Below are 14,220 nucleotides of genomic sequence, written 5' to 3' on the forward strand. Positions count from 1 at the left end.
TTAACAGTGGATTTATTCCCAGAAACCAGACAACACACTCCATGCAAATCAGTGAATCTAGGTACCATACCACATGCTGCATTTTTTTCCTTTAAAAAAAAAAAACAACAACCCACAATCGTACTGTTCAAAACAAAAACTTTCAGTTGCCATCTACTCTGCACTCTACATCTTTACCAAGATAAACACGTGGTATGCAAGTAAGTGGTTCTCACAACAATATAACTGACAGGGAAGGTGAATATCACCTGGATACATTCTTGTGCATGTCAAGACTCATCAGTAAGTTTAAAGCGCACAAAAAAAAAAAATAGCAACTAGTTTTGACTTGCAAGGCTATAAACTTACTGTAATTATGTACTTTTAGAAGTGTGTGTGTAGCCAGTGTATTGTGGAAACAGAATACACACCAAGTTGGGCAACTCTACAAGAATAGCTCCAACACAGCAAATGTCAGGAGAAATATCTGGGTTGACTACTCATGTCAACCATCTACATGCGCGTGCACGCACACAAATTTGCATCAAAAAAAAAAAGTTCCCCTGATTTGGGTCACACTGTATGAAGGACAAAATGTAAACCCTCATGCTCTCAGACCAACAGAGCAGCAAGTCGCAGTGACAGCAGTGCAGCAGTCCCGTGCTTGACAAGGCCAGGGTGGCATAAGGGTGATACCTGGGGGGTTGTGTGTGTGTGTTGGCGTATGAAGAGAGAGGAGTCCGGGCACAGAGAGGAGCTTTAGCAGTGCAGAGCGTCTATACCTGCTGGAGTGAGGACCAGGGCCTGCAGGATGTCCGACAGGGACACAATACCCACGATGCAGCCAGCCTCGTCTACTACCACCAGCCTGTGCACCTGTGAGGAGACAAAATACTGAGTGACAGCAGTATCTGGCCATCTTTCAGTCCACCTACCCCCAATCCTACCGTACCTCACCTTTAAATCACAACCCACTCTTAAAAGTTCTTAAATGCATTATTGACCCATCTGATTGATCACTTGAATAGCTTTAATCCAAACCTCAATAACTAAACAAGTAGCCTGTAAATAATGTCCACATGGATGCATGTTCTGTCAGTGGAAAGTTCAGGAATAGAAAACTATGGCTCTAATACAGTGCTGCTTGAAAGTTCATGAACTCTCTAGAATTTATACATTTCTGCATAAAGGACCTGAAACCTCCATTTTCACACAACTCATTAAAGTGGACAAAGGGAACCCAGTCAAACCGCATATCAGGGAGTAGCAAACATGCATGAAATTCTGCTTTCAGTATCTGTTGTGACCCCTTTGTGCAGCAATAACTGCACCCAATGTTTCTGGTAACTATTGATCAGTCCTGCACATTAGCCTGAAGGAATTTTAACTCCTTCCTCCATACAGAACAACTTCAACCCTGGGATGTTGGTGGTTTCCTCACATGAACGACTCGCACATTATTTCGATTAAGGTCAGGATTTGGCCAGTCCAAAATGTTCATTTTATTTATTTATTTTAAACCATTCTTTGGTAAGACAACTTGTGCGCTTTGGGTTGTCCTCTTTTCTTTTAGAATTTGCTGGGCTCATTCAGAATTCAGGGGGCGGCACGGTGGTGTAGTGGTTAGCGCTGTCGCCTCACAGCAAGAAGGTCCGGGTTTGAGCCCCGTGGCCGGCGAGGGCCTTTCTGTGCGGAGTTTGCATGTTCTCCCCGCGTCCGCGTGGGTTTCCTCCGGGTGCTCCGGTTTCCCCCACAGTCCAAAGACATGCAGGTTAGGTTAACTGGTGACTCTAAATTGACCGTAGGTGTGAATGTGAGTGTGAATGGTTGTCTGTGTGTCGGCCCTGTGATGACCTGGCGACTTGTCCAGGGTGTACCCCGCCTTTCGCCCGTAATCCGCTGGGATGGACTCCAGCTTGCCTGCGACCCTGTAGAACAGGATAAAGCGGCTACAGATAATGAGATGAGAATTCAGAATTCATTGTTTTGTCAATTATTGTGAGCCGTTCTGGTCCAGATGCAGCAAAACGGGCCAAAACCATAACACTTCCACCTCCATGTTTCATAGATTGGATAAGGGTCTTGGGGAAAATGCAGCATTCCAACCTCTCCAAGAACGCAACACTTCCTATTTTAACTGAAAAGTTATATTTTGGTCTTACCCATCCACAATCCCCCCCCCCAAATAGCCTTCTAGCTTGTCCATGTGATCTTTAGTAAACTGTAGATGGGCAGCAGTGTTCTTTTTGGAGAACAGCAGCTTTCCCTTTGCAATCCTGCTATGCAAACCACTGTTGTTCAGGTTCTCTCATGATGGTGGATTCATGAATATTAGCCAATGTGAGAGAGAGGTCTTCAGTTGCTTAGAAGTTACCCTGGGTTCCTTTATGACCTCCCAGACTATTACACACCTTGCTCTTGGAATGATCTTTGTTGGTCGCTCACTTCTGGGGAGAGTAACCGTGATCTTGAATTTCCTCCATGTGTCTGATTATAAGAGTCCAAACTCTTTAGAAATGGTTTTGTAACCTTTTCCTGCCTGATGAGCATCAACAACTCTTTCAGAGGTGCTCAGGAATCTCGTTTGTTTGTACCATGACACACTTCCACAATGTGTTGTAGAGATCAAATTTTAATAGATCCTGGTTCTTTAAATAAAATAAGCAGCCCCACTTGCACACGTTCGTCATTCCACGGATTGATTCCAAAGTCACCTTCAAATTAATAACTAATCCTAGAGGGTCACATACTTTTGCCGCTCACCGATATGTAACGGTGGATCATTTTCCTCAATAAATAAATGACCATGTATATTTTTGCCTCCTTTGTTTCATTTGGTTTCCTGTATTTACTTTTAGGACTTGTGTGAAAATCAGATCAAGGTCACGTTTATGCAGAAATACAGAACCTTCTAAAAAGGTTCACAAACTTTCAAGCACCACTATACATAATTTAAAGAATGCTCATGAAATAAAGCTCTAGTGTGGGGAACTTATTTACAGGATGGTCAACCTTTAATCCTTGAACTAGACATCAAGTATGCAATCTTGAGTTTATTAACAAGAGTCATTGCTGACTTGGACTCATTTGCTTTAATATTTAGGGGGCCAAGCATCCAAGGTGCTAACAACCATTTTATTATGAAGTTATAAACACCATTTATCTTATAATAAAGATTTTATTTATTATTGCTGCAACAGGATTTCCATTCAATAAATTCTGTTTTCCAGTAACACGGATGCAAACGGCGTGCCTTTTGGCGGATGCCGCCTTTTTCACGGCTGTCTGGGGGACTTGTGTGAATCGTGCAGATCCGATGAGTTTTTTTTGGGGGGGGCGGCGCGTTGGAGTGTCTGATTATAATTTCTTCAAAGTAAATTCTGTATTAAAATTACTAAATAAGCAAATGCCATTACAGTCCATGAAACATAGGAAGTACAAGTATGAGAAGAAAACAGTAAATCAGAAAGCTGCGCACGTAAAGCCAATTACGTAACTTACATTGGACTGATGGAAATCCTTGCGCGTGCAGTGAAGTGCAGCCAGCAGCAGATAATGGCACGCAGCCAATTGGCTTTACGTGGGCAGCTTTCTGATTTACTGTTTTCTTCTCATACTTATACTTCCTATGTTTCATGGACTGTAACGGCATTTGCTTAAAGGTCCCACGGCATGAAATTTTCACTTTGAGGTTTTTTAACGTTAAAATGAGTTCCTCTGACCTTCTTAAGTCACCCCAGTGGCTAGAAATTTCATAATGTGTAAACCAAACTATGCCCAACATTTGAGAATGGCGCGTCAAAACGGCGCGTTGATAAACTCTTCCCTTGCCTACGTCAGCAAGGGAGATGATCCCCACGCCCCCCCTCTGGATTCCCACCCACTGTATGGATTGCCCCGCCCAACTCAAAAGTTGCTGTTTGTCCTACCAAGCCTACTGCGCATGCGCAGAACACATGACTACATTTTGTAGTGAGCCCATAGAAGACACAACATGGAAATTGTGCTATACATGGATGTGACAACACAGAAAGGAGTCTGTTTTTACTGCCGACGGGAGAGCCCCTGAAAACGCAGTGGCTTAATTTTATTTACTTCAATAATACGCCGTCGAGTCTACCCAAGACTGTGTATGTTTGTCAGAAACATTTTCCTGATGAATGTTTCCACAACTTGGGACAGTAGGGCAGGTTTTGCACATCAACTGTCACTGAAGCCTGGGTCCGTACCAAGCATCCCTGCCGCATCAGCCACAAACAGCGAAAAAGTAAGTGTATAACTGGTCATTTTGCTGTGTTTTAAAATCGGTGCGTTAGCCTTGCAATGGCTACATTAGCTGTGCAGCTAACCGCTTCCTGCAGTTAGCCAGGTACATGGGCTCGAGTTGTACCAGTTTTTTTTTTTTTTTAGACAGGGCGGACAGACCAGGGCATTCGCCCGCCTGGCCGTGCCCGACGAGGAGCGCTCTCGGCCGGCTTGGGAGGCAGACGGCAGCCCCTCCTGGAAGTGCAGTTTTACCATGGGCCTCATGCGGAAAAAAAATGACAAAGTCCCACTGCTCAGTTTTACCATGGGCCTCAGGCAGGAAAAAATGACCAAGTTCCAGTTTTACCATGGGGTCGAGTTGTACCATTTTTTTTTTTTTTTTTTTAGACAGGGCGGACGGACCAGGGCATTCGCCCACCTGGCCGTGCCCGATGAAGAGTGCTCTCGGCCGGCTTGGGAGGCAGACGGCAGCCCCTCCCCCCGTCTACCCTTCCCCGCCTCCTGCTTCTCATTAGCAAAACGATGCACTGGGAAAAGTGCTGAAATGGGGCTTTCTCCCAGGAGGCTATATCTACGTACCGAGGGTTCATTTCGAGAAAGGCTGCGGATATAACATCCGGAAGCCTCCACGAGCCCGTTTAAAGCATCTACAAACCACCATGCCATGGGCCCTTTAAGCAATTTTAATACAGAATTTACTTTGATGAAATTATAAATCAGACACTCCAACGCCCCCCCCCAAAAAAACTCATCGGATCTGCACGATTCACACAAGTCCCCCAGACAGCCGTGAAAAAGGTGGCATCCGCCAAAAGGCGCACCGTTTGCATCCATGCAGTAAAATACAATATAATAACATGAAGAAATACAAGTACATTCTTTTTTTTCCCCAATCCAGAAACCAAGGTGGAGGAAAACTTGCATTCAGCCTCACAGCTAAAAATAGCAAACTCTGCTTTGAATGTCCTGTAAACTATTACATTTGTGGGTGTGTAATGTGCACCTGCCTCTGATGCCCAGAAGCAAATCCACCTTACATTTGACTACGTGAAGGTGTGTGAAGCTCAGCGCCTCACCTCAGCTTTGACTATCCTGTCCACTATAGTCTCCAGAGTCTCCAGTCTGTTGCACTTCATGACCCCCTCAAAGTACTGGGAGCGATGCATCAAAGCCTGAGTCACGCTAATGTCCAGGTTATTGTAGGTCTTTTCAGCAGCAAGGTTCTACACAAACGACAGGTATATACAGAGCACATCATGTTCACCAATACCTACTATTATAAAGGAGTTAAAAATAAATACAATACTTACAATGACATCAAACTTGGAATAAATATCTACAACCTTTCCTGTAAAGAAAGCAGACAGTGAGGTCTCACGATCCAAGTTTATATGCCTTAGTATATGGAATACGACTGTCGAAAATGGTAGGATATGCTGTGTCTTTACCGGATTCATCTACCACAGGCAGAGCCGAAACCCTCCTCTCAACAAAGATGCTCAGGGCTTTGATTATTGGCGTGTCCGGGTGAATGAAGGCGATGTTGCTGTACGTCCCGATGCCCAGCTCTTCCAGGGTCTTCTTCATGAAGGCAGGTTTTGGCATCTCACACACCTGACCAGAACGAAGAAGCGTAACACAACTGACTGAACTAAAAAGACAAGAGTTTAGAATCTGAGGTTCAGTGAGCAATGATGGTAGGACTGAGGCTCAGTTTGTGCACAAGCAGCTTAAAAAAAAAAGGGGGGGAGGAGAAAACATGTGCAGGTGTGGATTAATGATGACTTCATTAGGTAGACCACTGGGCCAGGAAAATGTAGAGACATAACACACAAGCTTACTACCAGACATCGAGTCAATAAAAGGAACTAGGTCCCTGAAATATTGAATGTCATATATATTTAATTATTTGTCAAAGGTGAGGTGAATATCGATGATTATTATATGGCAAGAGCTACTTCCAGTAAAATTACACACAGATTGGTTCCTTGGCGGGCAGAATTTTCCCGTAATGCCCGTGGGCAATTACAGACTTTCTTTCCAAGGCGCCGGCTTTCAATATTGCCGGGGGGGGGGGGGGGGGGGGGATATATATATATATATATATATATATATGAAATAAAAAAAGGGCCAAAAACGCACAAAAAAAAAAAGTCACTGAGTTATTCAAGAAATGAGCAACAAGGAGCATTCAGAAACTGCTAACAGAAATTCAGTTTTGTTTATTCTGCATGTACAACTTGACTACGTTACAAATATGACGTGACCGAGGCATGACGCTGATTACAATGACCATCTTTTAATCTTAGAAATAAAAAAAAAAGCCACATAATAAACTCCTTATTAACCTTGCTTAGCTCGGTCTTTCCGAGAAAATATCAGACCTTAGTCTTTTTGTACAGACTGAGCTGTAGGCGAGGTCTGTACTGTCAAGACCTCGGTCTGATATTTTCCTGTAAAAGACCTTGTGTTCAGTTAATAATAACCAAGATGAAGTCAAGGTTATGCACGGATATTCACCGAACCTGAGGCAAATAATTGCTTTATATTAGTACAGTATAAACACACAGGTGATTTTTTTTTTTAAATATTCATTTCAAACTTCAAAAGCGGCTTGCAAATATAACAGCGCAGGGTTGCGTCACTTGAAATCTGACAACTTTGTGTTCGGTTAACGGTCATAATTTACAAAAAAAACCGCCTCTACAGATCAGTTTACAGATGTAAGAAAGGCAAATTACTTAAATGACTATTGTTTACACTGAAATGTTTAAGGTAAATTAACAATTTTGAAAATGTTCCTGAAGACAAAATAGCCCCAGGATTGCAGCCATTTTCTACCAAGAACTTCTCCTGTTGAGAATTGTGATAGCTTTGAGCAGAAGTTGAGGGTGGAACTAAAGCATTTCTTGGTAGTGCTGGCAAAATAACTGGACGTCGACTGGCAAGCTGTGGCAATGAAAACCAAATCAACCAATCGTTGACGAAAGAAGAAAGGGTTCTGGTCACATCTTTGAACTGATTCCGTGTTGGTTGCTCACAATAGCTCTCACGATGCTAGCGGTGTCGCTTTTATGGCCCGTCACTGCTTTGATTTTGCACGTATTGATATTTTTAGCAGATAAAACCGTCATTGTTGCTCTTGGTGAGTGGCTTGTTAAAGGAAAAGGCAACTTTTGTACAAAATCACCACAAATAGATAGATAAAAATATAAAGTAATTGATCATGGAATTTATAGAGAAAGAACAGACTGCATAACAGTATCTTTTAACTTTTAATAATATGGGCTTGCGCTGAGCTCAGCGAAGATGCATTCCGCCATATTGATCTACTGCGTAACGTCATGCGGCCCACCACTGAAAAGAACTCTTCAGTGCTTCATGGTAATAAGGTAAAAAACCAGTACAATCGCTTCTTCAAAGTTTCACCAAATGGTTTTATTTATGCAACTTAAAGCTCATAATACTGTATAACTTTGGTTGAGTAAAAACACGGAGCAAAAACATGGCTGAATCCTGAATGACTCCTATTTGGATTTGTCCTACCAAGCCTACTGCGCATGCGTGAAGCGGCTCGGCTTTCCCTTTCGGGCGCTCTCGTTTTCTGTTAGAATTTGGTAAAGAAAAAAAAAAAAAAAAAATATTATATATATATATATATATATATATATATATATATATATATATATATATATATATATATATATATATATATAAAATAATCTCCTTCTCACCCCCGGCGGGGGGGTGGTATCCATGTCATCCTCAAGCTCGGGTCCTCTACCAGAGGCCTGGGAGTTTGAGGGTTCTGCACAGTATCTTCGATGTTCCTAGGACTGCGCTCTTCTGGACTGAGGCTTCAGATGTTGTTCCTGGGATTTGCTGGAGCCACTCTCCCAGTTTGGGGGTTACTGCCCCAAGTGCCCCCACTACCACGGGGACCACGCAACCCTTGACCTTCCACATCCGTTCCAGCTACTCTTTCAACCCTTGATACTTCTCAAGTTTCTCATGTTCCTTCTTCCTGATGTTGGCGTCAGCTGGGATCGCCACATCTATCACCACCACCCTCTTCTGCTCTTTGTCCACCACCACTATGTCCGGTTGGTTAGCCAGGATCTGTTTGTCAGTCTGGAAGCTGAAGTCCCACAGAATCTTGGCCCTGTTGTTCTCAGCCACCTTCTGTGGTATGGCCCATTGGGACTTGGGTACTTCTATTCCATACTGGTTGCAGATGTTCCTGTATACTATCCCAGCCACTTGGTTGTGCCTCTCCATGTACGCTGATCCAGCTAGCATCTTACACCCTGCTACTATGTGCTGGACTGTTTCAGGGGCTTCTTTGCACAGTCTGCATCTTGGGTCTGATCTACTCTGGTAGATCCTGGCCTCTATGGCTCTTGTGCTTATGGCCTGTTCTTGCGCTGCCATGATTAGTGCCTCTGTGCTGTCTGTCAGTCCTGCATTATCCAGCCACTGGTAGGATTTCTTGATATCAGCCACTTCCTCTATCTGACGGTGGTACATGCCATGTAGGGGTTTGTCTCTCCAGGTTGTCTGTTCCTCCTCCTCCTCTGCACTCTCATCAGGGTTCTGCTGCCTGAGACATTCACTTAGCAGTTCATCCTTTGGGGCCATCTTTCTGATGTATTCTCGGATTTTCGATGTTTCATCCTGGACCGTGGTCTTGACGCTCACTAGCCCTCGGCCTCCCTCTTTCCGCTTAGTGTATAGTCTCAGGGTGCTGGACTTGGGGTGGAACCCTCCATGCATGGTGAGGAGCTTTCTAGTCTTGATATCTGTGGCTTCTATCTCCTCCTTTGGCCAGTTTATGATACCAGCAGGGTATCTGATGACTGGTAGTGCGTACATGTTGATGGCTCGGACCTTGTTTTTACCATTCAGCTGACTTTTCAGGACCTGCCTTACTCTCTGGAGGTATTTGGCTGTGGTTGACTTCCTTGTGGCCTCTTCATGGTTTCCATTAGCCTGTGGGATGCCAAGGTACTTGTAGCTGTCTTGGATATCACCTATGTTGCCCTCTGGTAGGTCAATCCCCTCAGTCCGGATCATCTTGCCTCTCTTTGAGACCATTCGGCCACACTTGTCAAATCCGAATGACATCCCTATGTCATCGCTGTAGATCCGGGTGGTGTGGATCAGCGAGTCTATTTCTCGCTCGTTCCTGGCATACAGCTTGATGTCATCCATGTAGAGCAGGTGGCTGATTGTTGCCCCACTACGGAATCGGTACCCGTAGCCGCTCTTCGTGATGATCTGACTGAGGGGGTTCAGGCCTATGCAGAACAGCAGTGGTGATAGCGCATCTCCTTGGTATATGCCGCACTTGATGTTGACTTGGGCAATGGGTTTTGAGTTGGCCTCTAGGGTTGTCTTCCACATTTCCATTGAGTTCTGGATGAAGGTCCTTAGGTTCCTGTTGATCTTATACAGTTCCAGACATTCCAGTATCCATGTGTGTGGCATTGAGTCGTAGGCTTTCTTGTAGTCAATCCAGGCAGTGCACAGGTTGGTCTGTCTCTTCTTACAGTCTCGGGCGACTGTTCTATCGACCAGTAGCTGGTGCTTGGCTCCTCTGGTGTTACTGCCAATTCCTTTCTGTGCCTCGCTCATGTATTGAGCCACATGCTTACTCATTTTTGCCGCAATGATGCCTGACAGGGCCTTCCATGTTGTGCAGAGACAGGTAATTGGCCGGTAGTTGGATGGGATGGGTCCCTTCTGGGGGTCCTTCATGATTAGGACTGTCCTGCCTTGGGTTAGCCATTCTGGGTGGGTTCCATCCCTCAGCAGCTGGTTCATCTGTGCTGCTAGGCGTTCATGGAGTGCAGTTAGCTTCTTCAGCCAGTACGTATGGATCATATCGGGGCCTGGTGCTGTCCAGCTCTTCATCTTTGACACTCTTTCTTGGACGTCTGCCATTGAGATGGTTACTGGTTCTTGTTCTGGGAGGTTGCTGTGGTCAGCTCTTAGGTCCACTAACCATTGGGCATCGGTGTTGTGTGATGCCTTTCTTTCCCATATGTCTTTCCAGTATTTTTCCACCTCAGCTCTTGGTGGGTCTGACCGGTTGTTGTTCCCCTGCCATTGAGAGTACACCTTGGCTGGTTCAGTGGAGAACAGCTTGTTTATTCTCCTGGCCTCTCCTTCCGTGGTGTATCTCCTCAACCGGGTGGCCAGAGCTGTTAGTCGCTGTTTGGCAGTTTCGAGTGCCTCTGGTATGGAGAGTGAGTTGTACTTCCTGGGCGCCCCTTTATTCACCATGTTCCCTTTCTGTAGTTCAGCTAGCTGGCTAACTTCTCTCCTTGCTGCCTTTATCTTGGCCTCTAATCGTCTCTTCCATGGTGGATACTGTTTGTTATGTCCCGAGCCCACCTTGTGTCCAAGCATCTCCATGATTACTGTTGCTGTACTGTGTATCAGCTTGTTGGTCTCAGTGATGGTTCTTGTGGAGATTGTCTTCAGAGCAGCATTCACATCTACTAGTAGATCTTCTGAAGGTACTTGGCAACTCAGCTTCGGTATTCGTCGGGGGCTCCAGGTTTCCAGTTGGGTCACGATCTTCCTTCTCAGGTCAGCAGCTCTTGTGTTGAGGCTGTTAGCTGTTGGGGCTTGGTACCCAATCTCTGGTTGTGGGGATGATGACATCTCCCCGCTGACCTGTCTTCCTGGCTCCCCCTTGCCGTAGCATCGTTGTTGCATTTCATTAATCTCTAGTTGTGATAGCAGATTTCGATTATGGATGTTGGAACACTGGGCTAATAGCTGTTTCTTTGTTAGCCTTGATTGTGGGTTTCGAAGTATCCAATGGTCCCACATTCTCTGCATGTATCCCCTCTCTCTGGGATTGCTTGTATAGTAGCATTCCAGCAAATCCGTATTTTCTGTCCTCGTCCATCGATGTCTTGTTCCAGTAGCCCATTTCTCATCAGTTTGCCCTGGTTCCCTAGCAACTGACGCAGACCTTGTTGACCCGGGCGACGTCTGAGCCGGTATGACTCTTTCAGTTATGTTTTCACTCATTCCTGAGGTAGGCTGATATATCATGAGGAGTTTTTGCCTAAGGACCCTTACTGGATGATGTTTTGCCCCGACCGGGATTCGAACCCCGATCTCCTGCGTCGTAGTCAGTGAGCATTACCACTGTACTATATATATATATATTATTTACCAGCTTACCGGGTCCATGAACATAAATCTGACAGCTGACAAGGCCGGGATATAAACGAATCGAATACAAGCCACCCACCGGGACTCCTAATCACAATGATCTGTTTGTAAACACTGTTTTCATGGGCCCAGTGACGTCACAGATCAGAGGGAGGTGCATTAACGAAAGATTCTGATTGGTTTATAGTTGCCCACAATCTCAAAATGGCTGCCTCCTCCAACTTCGACTCCTCTGTGTCAATTCATAATTTCAAAGTTAAAAATATTTTTTCATGTTCGATATATAATGGAAATAATTAACGGAATTGATTACGTATATGTTTTTCTCCTATTACACACCTGGTTTTGTACAAAAGTTGCCTTTTCCTTTAAATGTGGAGAGATTTCTGCTCTGGTGGTCATATTTCTAAGCATGTTTTTTAGAGCGTTGTGGCCAAGCTTCTAGGCAGTCTACCAAACTTCGCCGACAATTCTCCGGGTTTCTAGAACAGGGCTTCATTTTCTGGATTCAAGTGTGAAGGGCATGTTTATCAATTCTCCTGGATATCGTAGTGAACCTGGTTCAGCAAACATTTTACTGCCTGAGCAATCCTTGCTTGTTTCAAGTCCTCCAGCATGGTTTTTGCTTGTGAGAAAGGTTCCTGGTTGGCTCGTGTTTAGCTGAAAATACTCTTGGCTTTTGACCAGGTGTAACATCAATTTTTTCATAAAGGCCTGATTTTCTCTTCCTCTCTTTCCGAGATGCAGTGAAATGAAAAACCATGCAGTTTGGAGTAACACGCAAGGGTTGCGTGTAGTGGCTTGTGTTGGTTCGCCTTTTGGACGATCTCAGTTGTTAATGGTATCTTGTGAATGGTTCCAGCAATTTTCCCAGTGCTAGAGGGGTGTTTGAGGTAAGAATTAAACGTTTTACTGGCTTCACTGAATATATTGTTGCAAATGCTGAGCATTTTGTTGTATGGCAGCAACTTCAGATGCCGTCAAGAGCAGCTTGTGTGGATAATAAACCTGCTTTTTTGTAGTAACTTTTGTCTGTCTTTCTTATTAGACATGTAAAGCTGACCGGTTCATTTCTATTACATCCATTTCTTTAAACTTGTTGGTGAATTCAGTTCGGTTTTAAAAAAAATTTATTTTGTTTGAAACTTGTAAACAAATGTAACCTTATTTATGCCTAGTCACATAAAATACTTTGTTTTGAAATAGATAAAACTAAATTAAAATTACAAATCCACCTTACCTTTGACTAGTTTTAGACCAAACTTCGTAGCATCTTTAGTGCTTTTAGAAATAGCAATCTCTTTCATAATTTGTAATTCTTCCTCACTTAATGACGAAGCGAATCGGCCGCCATTTTGCCAAGTCTCTTGAGGGGACTGAATTTCTCGACCAGACCATTTCTCAATAGTTAGTGCACAAGACTTGAATCCCATTTTTTATATACAAATAACTGTAAAAGCATTCGACCAACTGCAAGCTACAGAGCCATAAGTTTAAGATCTTGTGCATACAGATCAAGTTAATCAACTAGAAAACCCCAAATGTAGCTAAATTTAACCCCCCCCATTGTTTTCACCTTTAAAGATGCAACAAATTTTCACCCTCTATACTTTATGCTATACAAACCGCTAATGTTTGCTCTGTCTGAGGCAGTAAAATTATGGGTGGCAAATTAATTTTATAAAGCATTTGAATATCTGGTCATTAAATTAGTATTTTAATCCTTTATTTTTTTAAACCAACAGCTCGAGTGAGAATGTTAATCTCATGTGAATGGTCAAAAAAAATTACAGTTCCAGTCAAAGTTTGGACACCCTGACTAATTTCATAGGTTCTGTATTTTGACCATTTTCCACATTGGAGAACATTACTAAAAGACATCAAAACTATGAACTAACACATGGAACATATACAGAATGGTGTTAAAATATCTCATCTCATTATCTCTAGCCGCTTTATCCTTCTACAGGGTCGCAGGCAAGCTGGAGCCTATCCCAGCTGACTACGGGCGAAAGGCGGGGTACACCCTGGACAAGTCGCCAGGTCATCACAGGGCTGACACATAGACACAGACAACCATTCACACCCACATTCACACCTACGGTCAATTTAGAGTCACCACTTAACCTAACCTGCATGTCTTTGGACTGTGGGGGAAACCGGAGCACCCGGAGGAAACCCACGCGGACACGGGGAGAACATGCAAACTCCACACAGAAAGGCCCTCGCCAGCCCCGGGGCTCGAACCCAGGACCTTCTTGCTGTGAGGCGACAGCGCTAACCACTACACCACCGTGCCGCCCCGGTGTTAAAATATATATATTTTTTTGCAGTCTGGTTTCCATCAAATCCTGCGCTCTGATTGGCTGGCGAGTGGGTCCGTATCCTACGATACGGACCCCAGTTACGGACCCCTGGCAATTCGCTCGTTCACAACAAACATAGTAGCAATTTGTCTCAACATTTATCTTTTTTTTAAAAAATAAGATTTATTTATAAGATTATCAAAAATCTTTTTTTGCCAGCATTTCTCTCGTTTTTGCCATGAAGACCATCATTATCTAGCCTGGCTAACGCGACTTCAAAGCTCTCCGAGCATTTGGTCTGGCCAAGCTATTAAGCCAATCTGTTTCCCAGAGCCCGTGGTTGACCCGCCTCCCTGAAATGCCTCAGTTTGCTACTGGTCGAAGCCAGAAAAGGCTGTGACGAAGCTTAAACCAATCACATCACTCTTTCCTCTGACGTATGTGACGCGACGGGGCTAACTGGTAGATTAAACTCTTA

At 44.1% G+C, this 14,220-nt stretch overlaps 1 protein-coding gene across 2 annotated transcripts in view; it reads right to left on the reverse strand.

Moving 5' to 3' along the window:
- Positions 1–14,220, reverse strand: part of prkag2a (protein kinase, AMP-activated, gamma 2 non-catalytic subunit a) — a 281,713-nt gene that overhangs the window by 16,306 nt on the left and 251,187 nt on the right. For both annotated transcript variants that reach the window (XM_060900026.1, XM_060900027.1), the window contains 4 exons: positions 5,694–5,859; positions 5,556–5,593; positions 5,322–5,468; positions 762–855 (listed from right to left, as the gene is read on the reverse strand). In XM_060900026.1, coding sequence (XP_060756009.1) covers positions 762–855; positions 5,322–5,468; positions 5,556–5,593; positions 5,694–5,859 — 445 coding nt within the window. The remainder of the gene's footprint in view (positions 1–761; positions 856–5,321; positions 5,469–5,555; positions 5,594–5,693; positions 5,860–14,220) is intronic.

Source organism: Neoarius graeffei, chromosome 19 (genome assembly GCF_027579695.1).
Source record: "Neoarius graeffei isolate fNeoGra1 chromosome 19, fNeoGra1.pri, whole genome shotgun sequence".
NCBI lineage: Eukaryota > Metazoa > Chordata > Actinopteri > Siluriformes > Ariidae > Neoarius > Neoarius graeffei.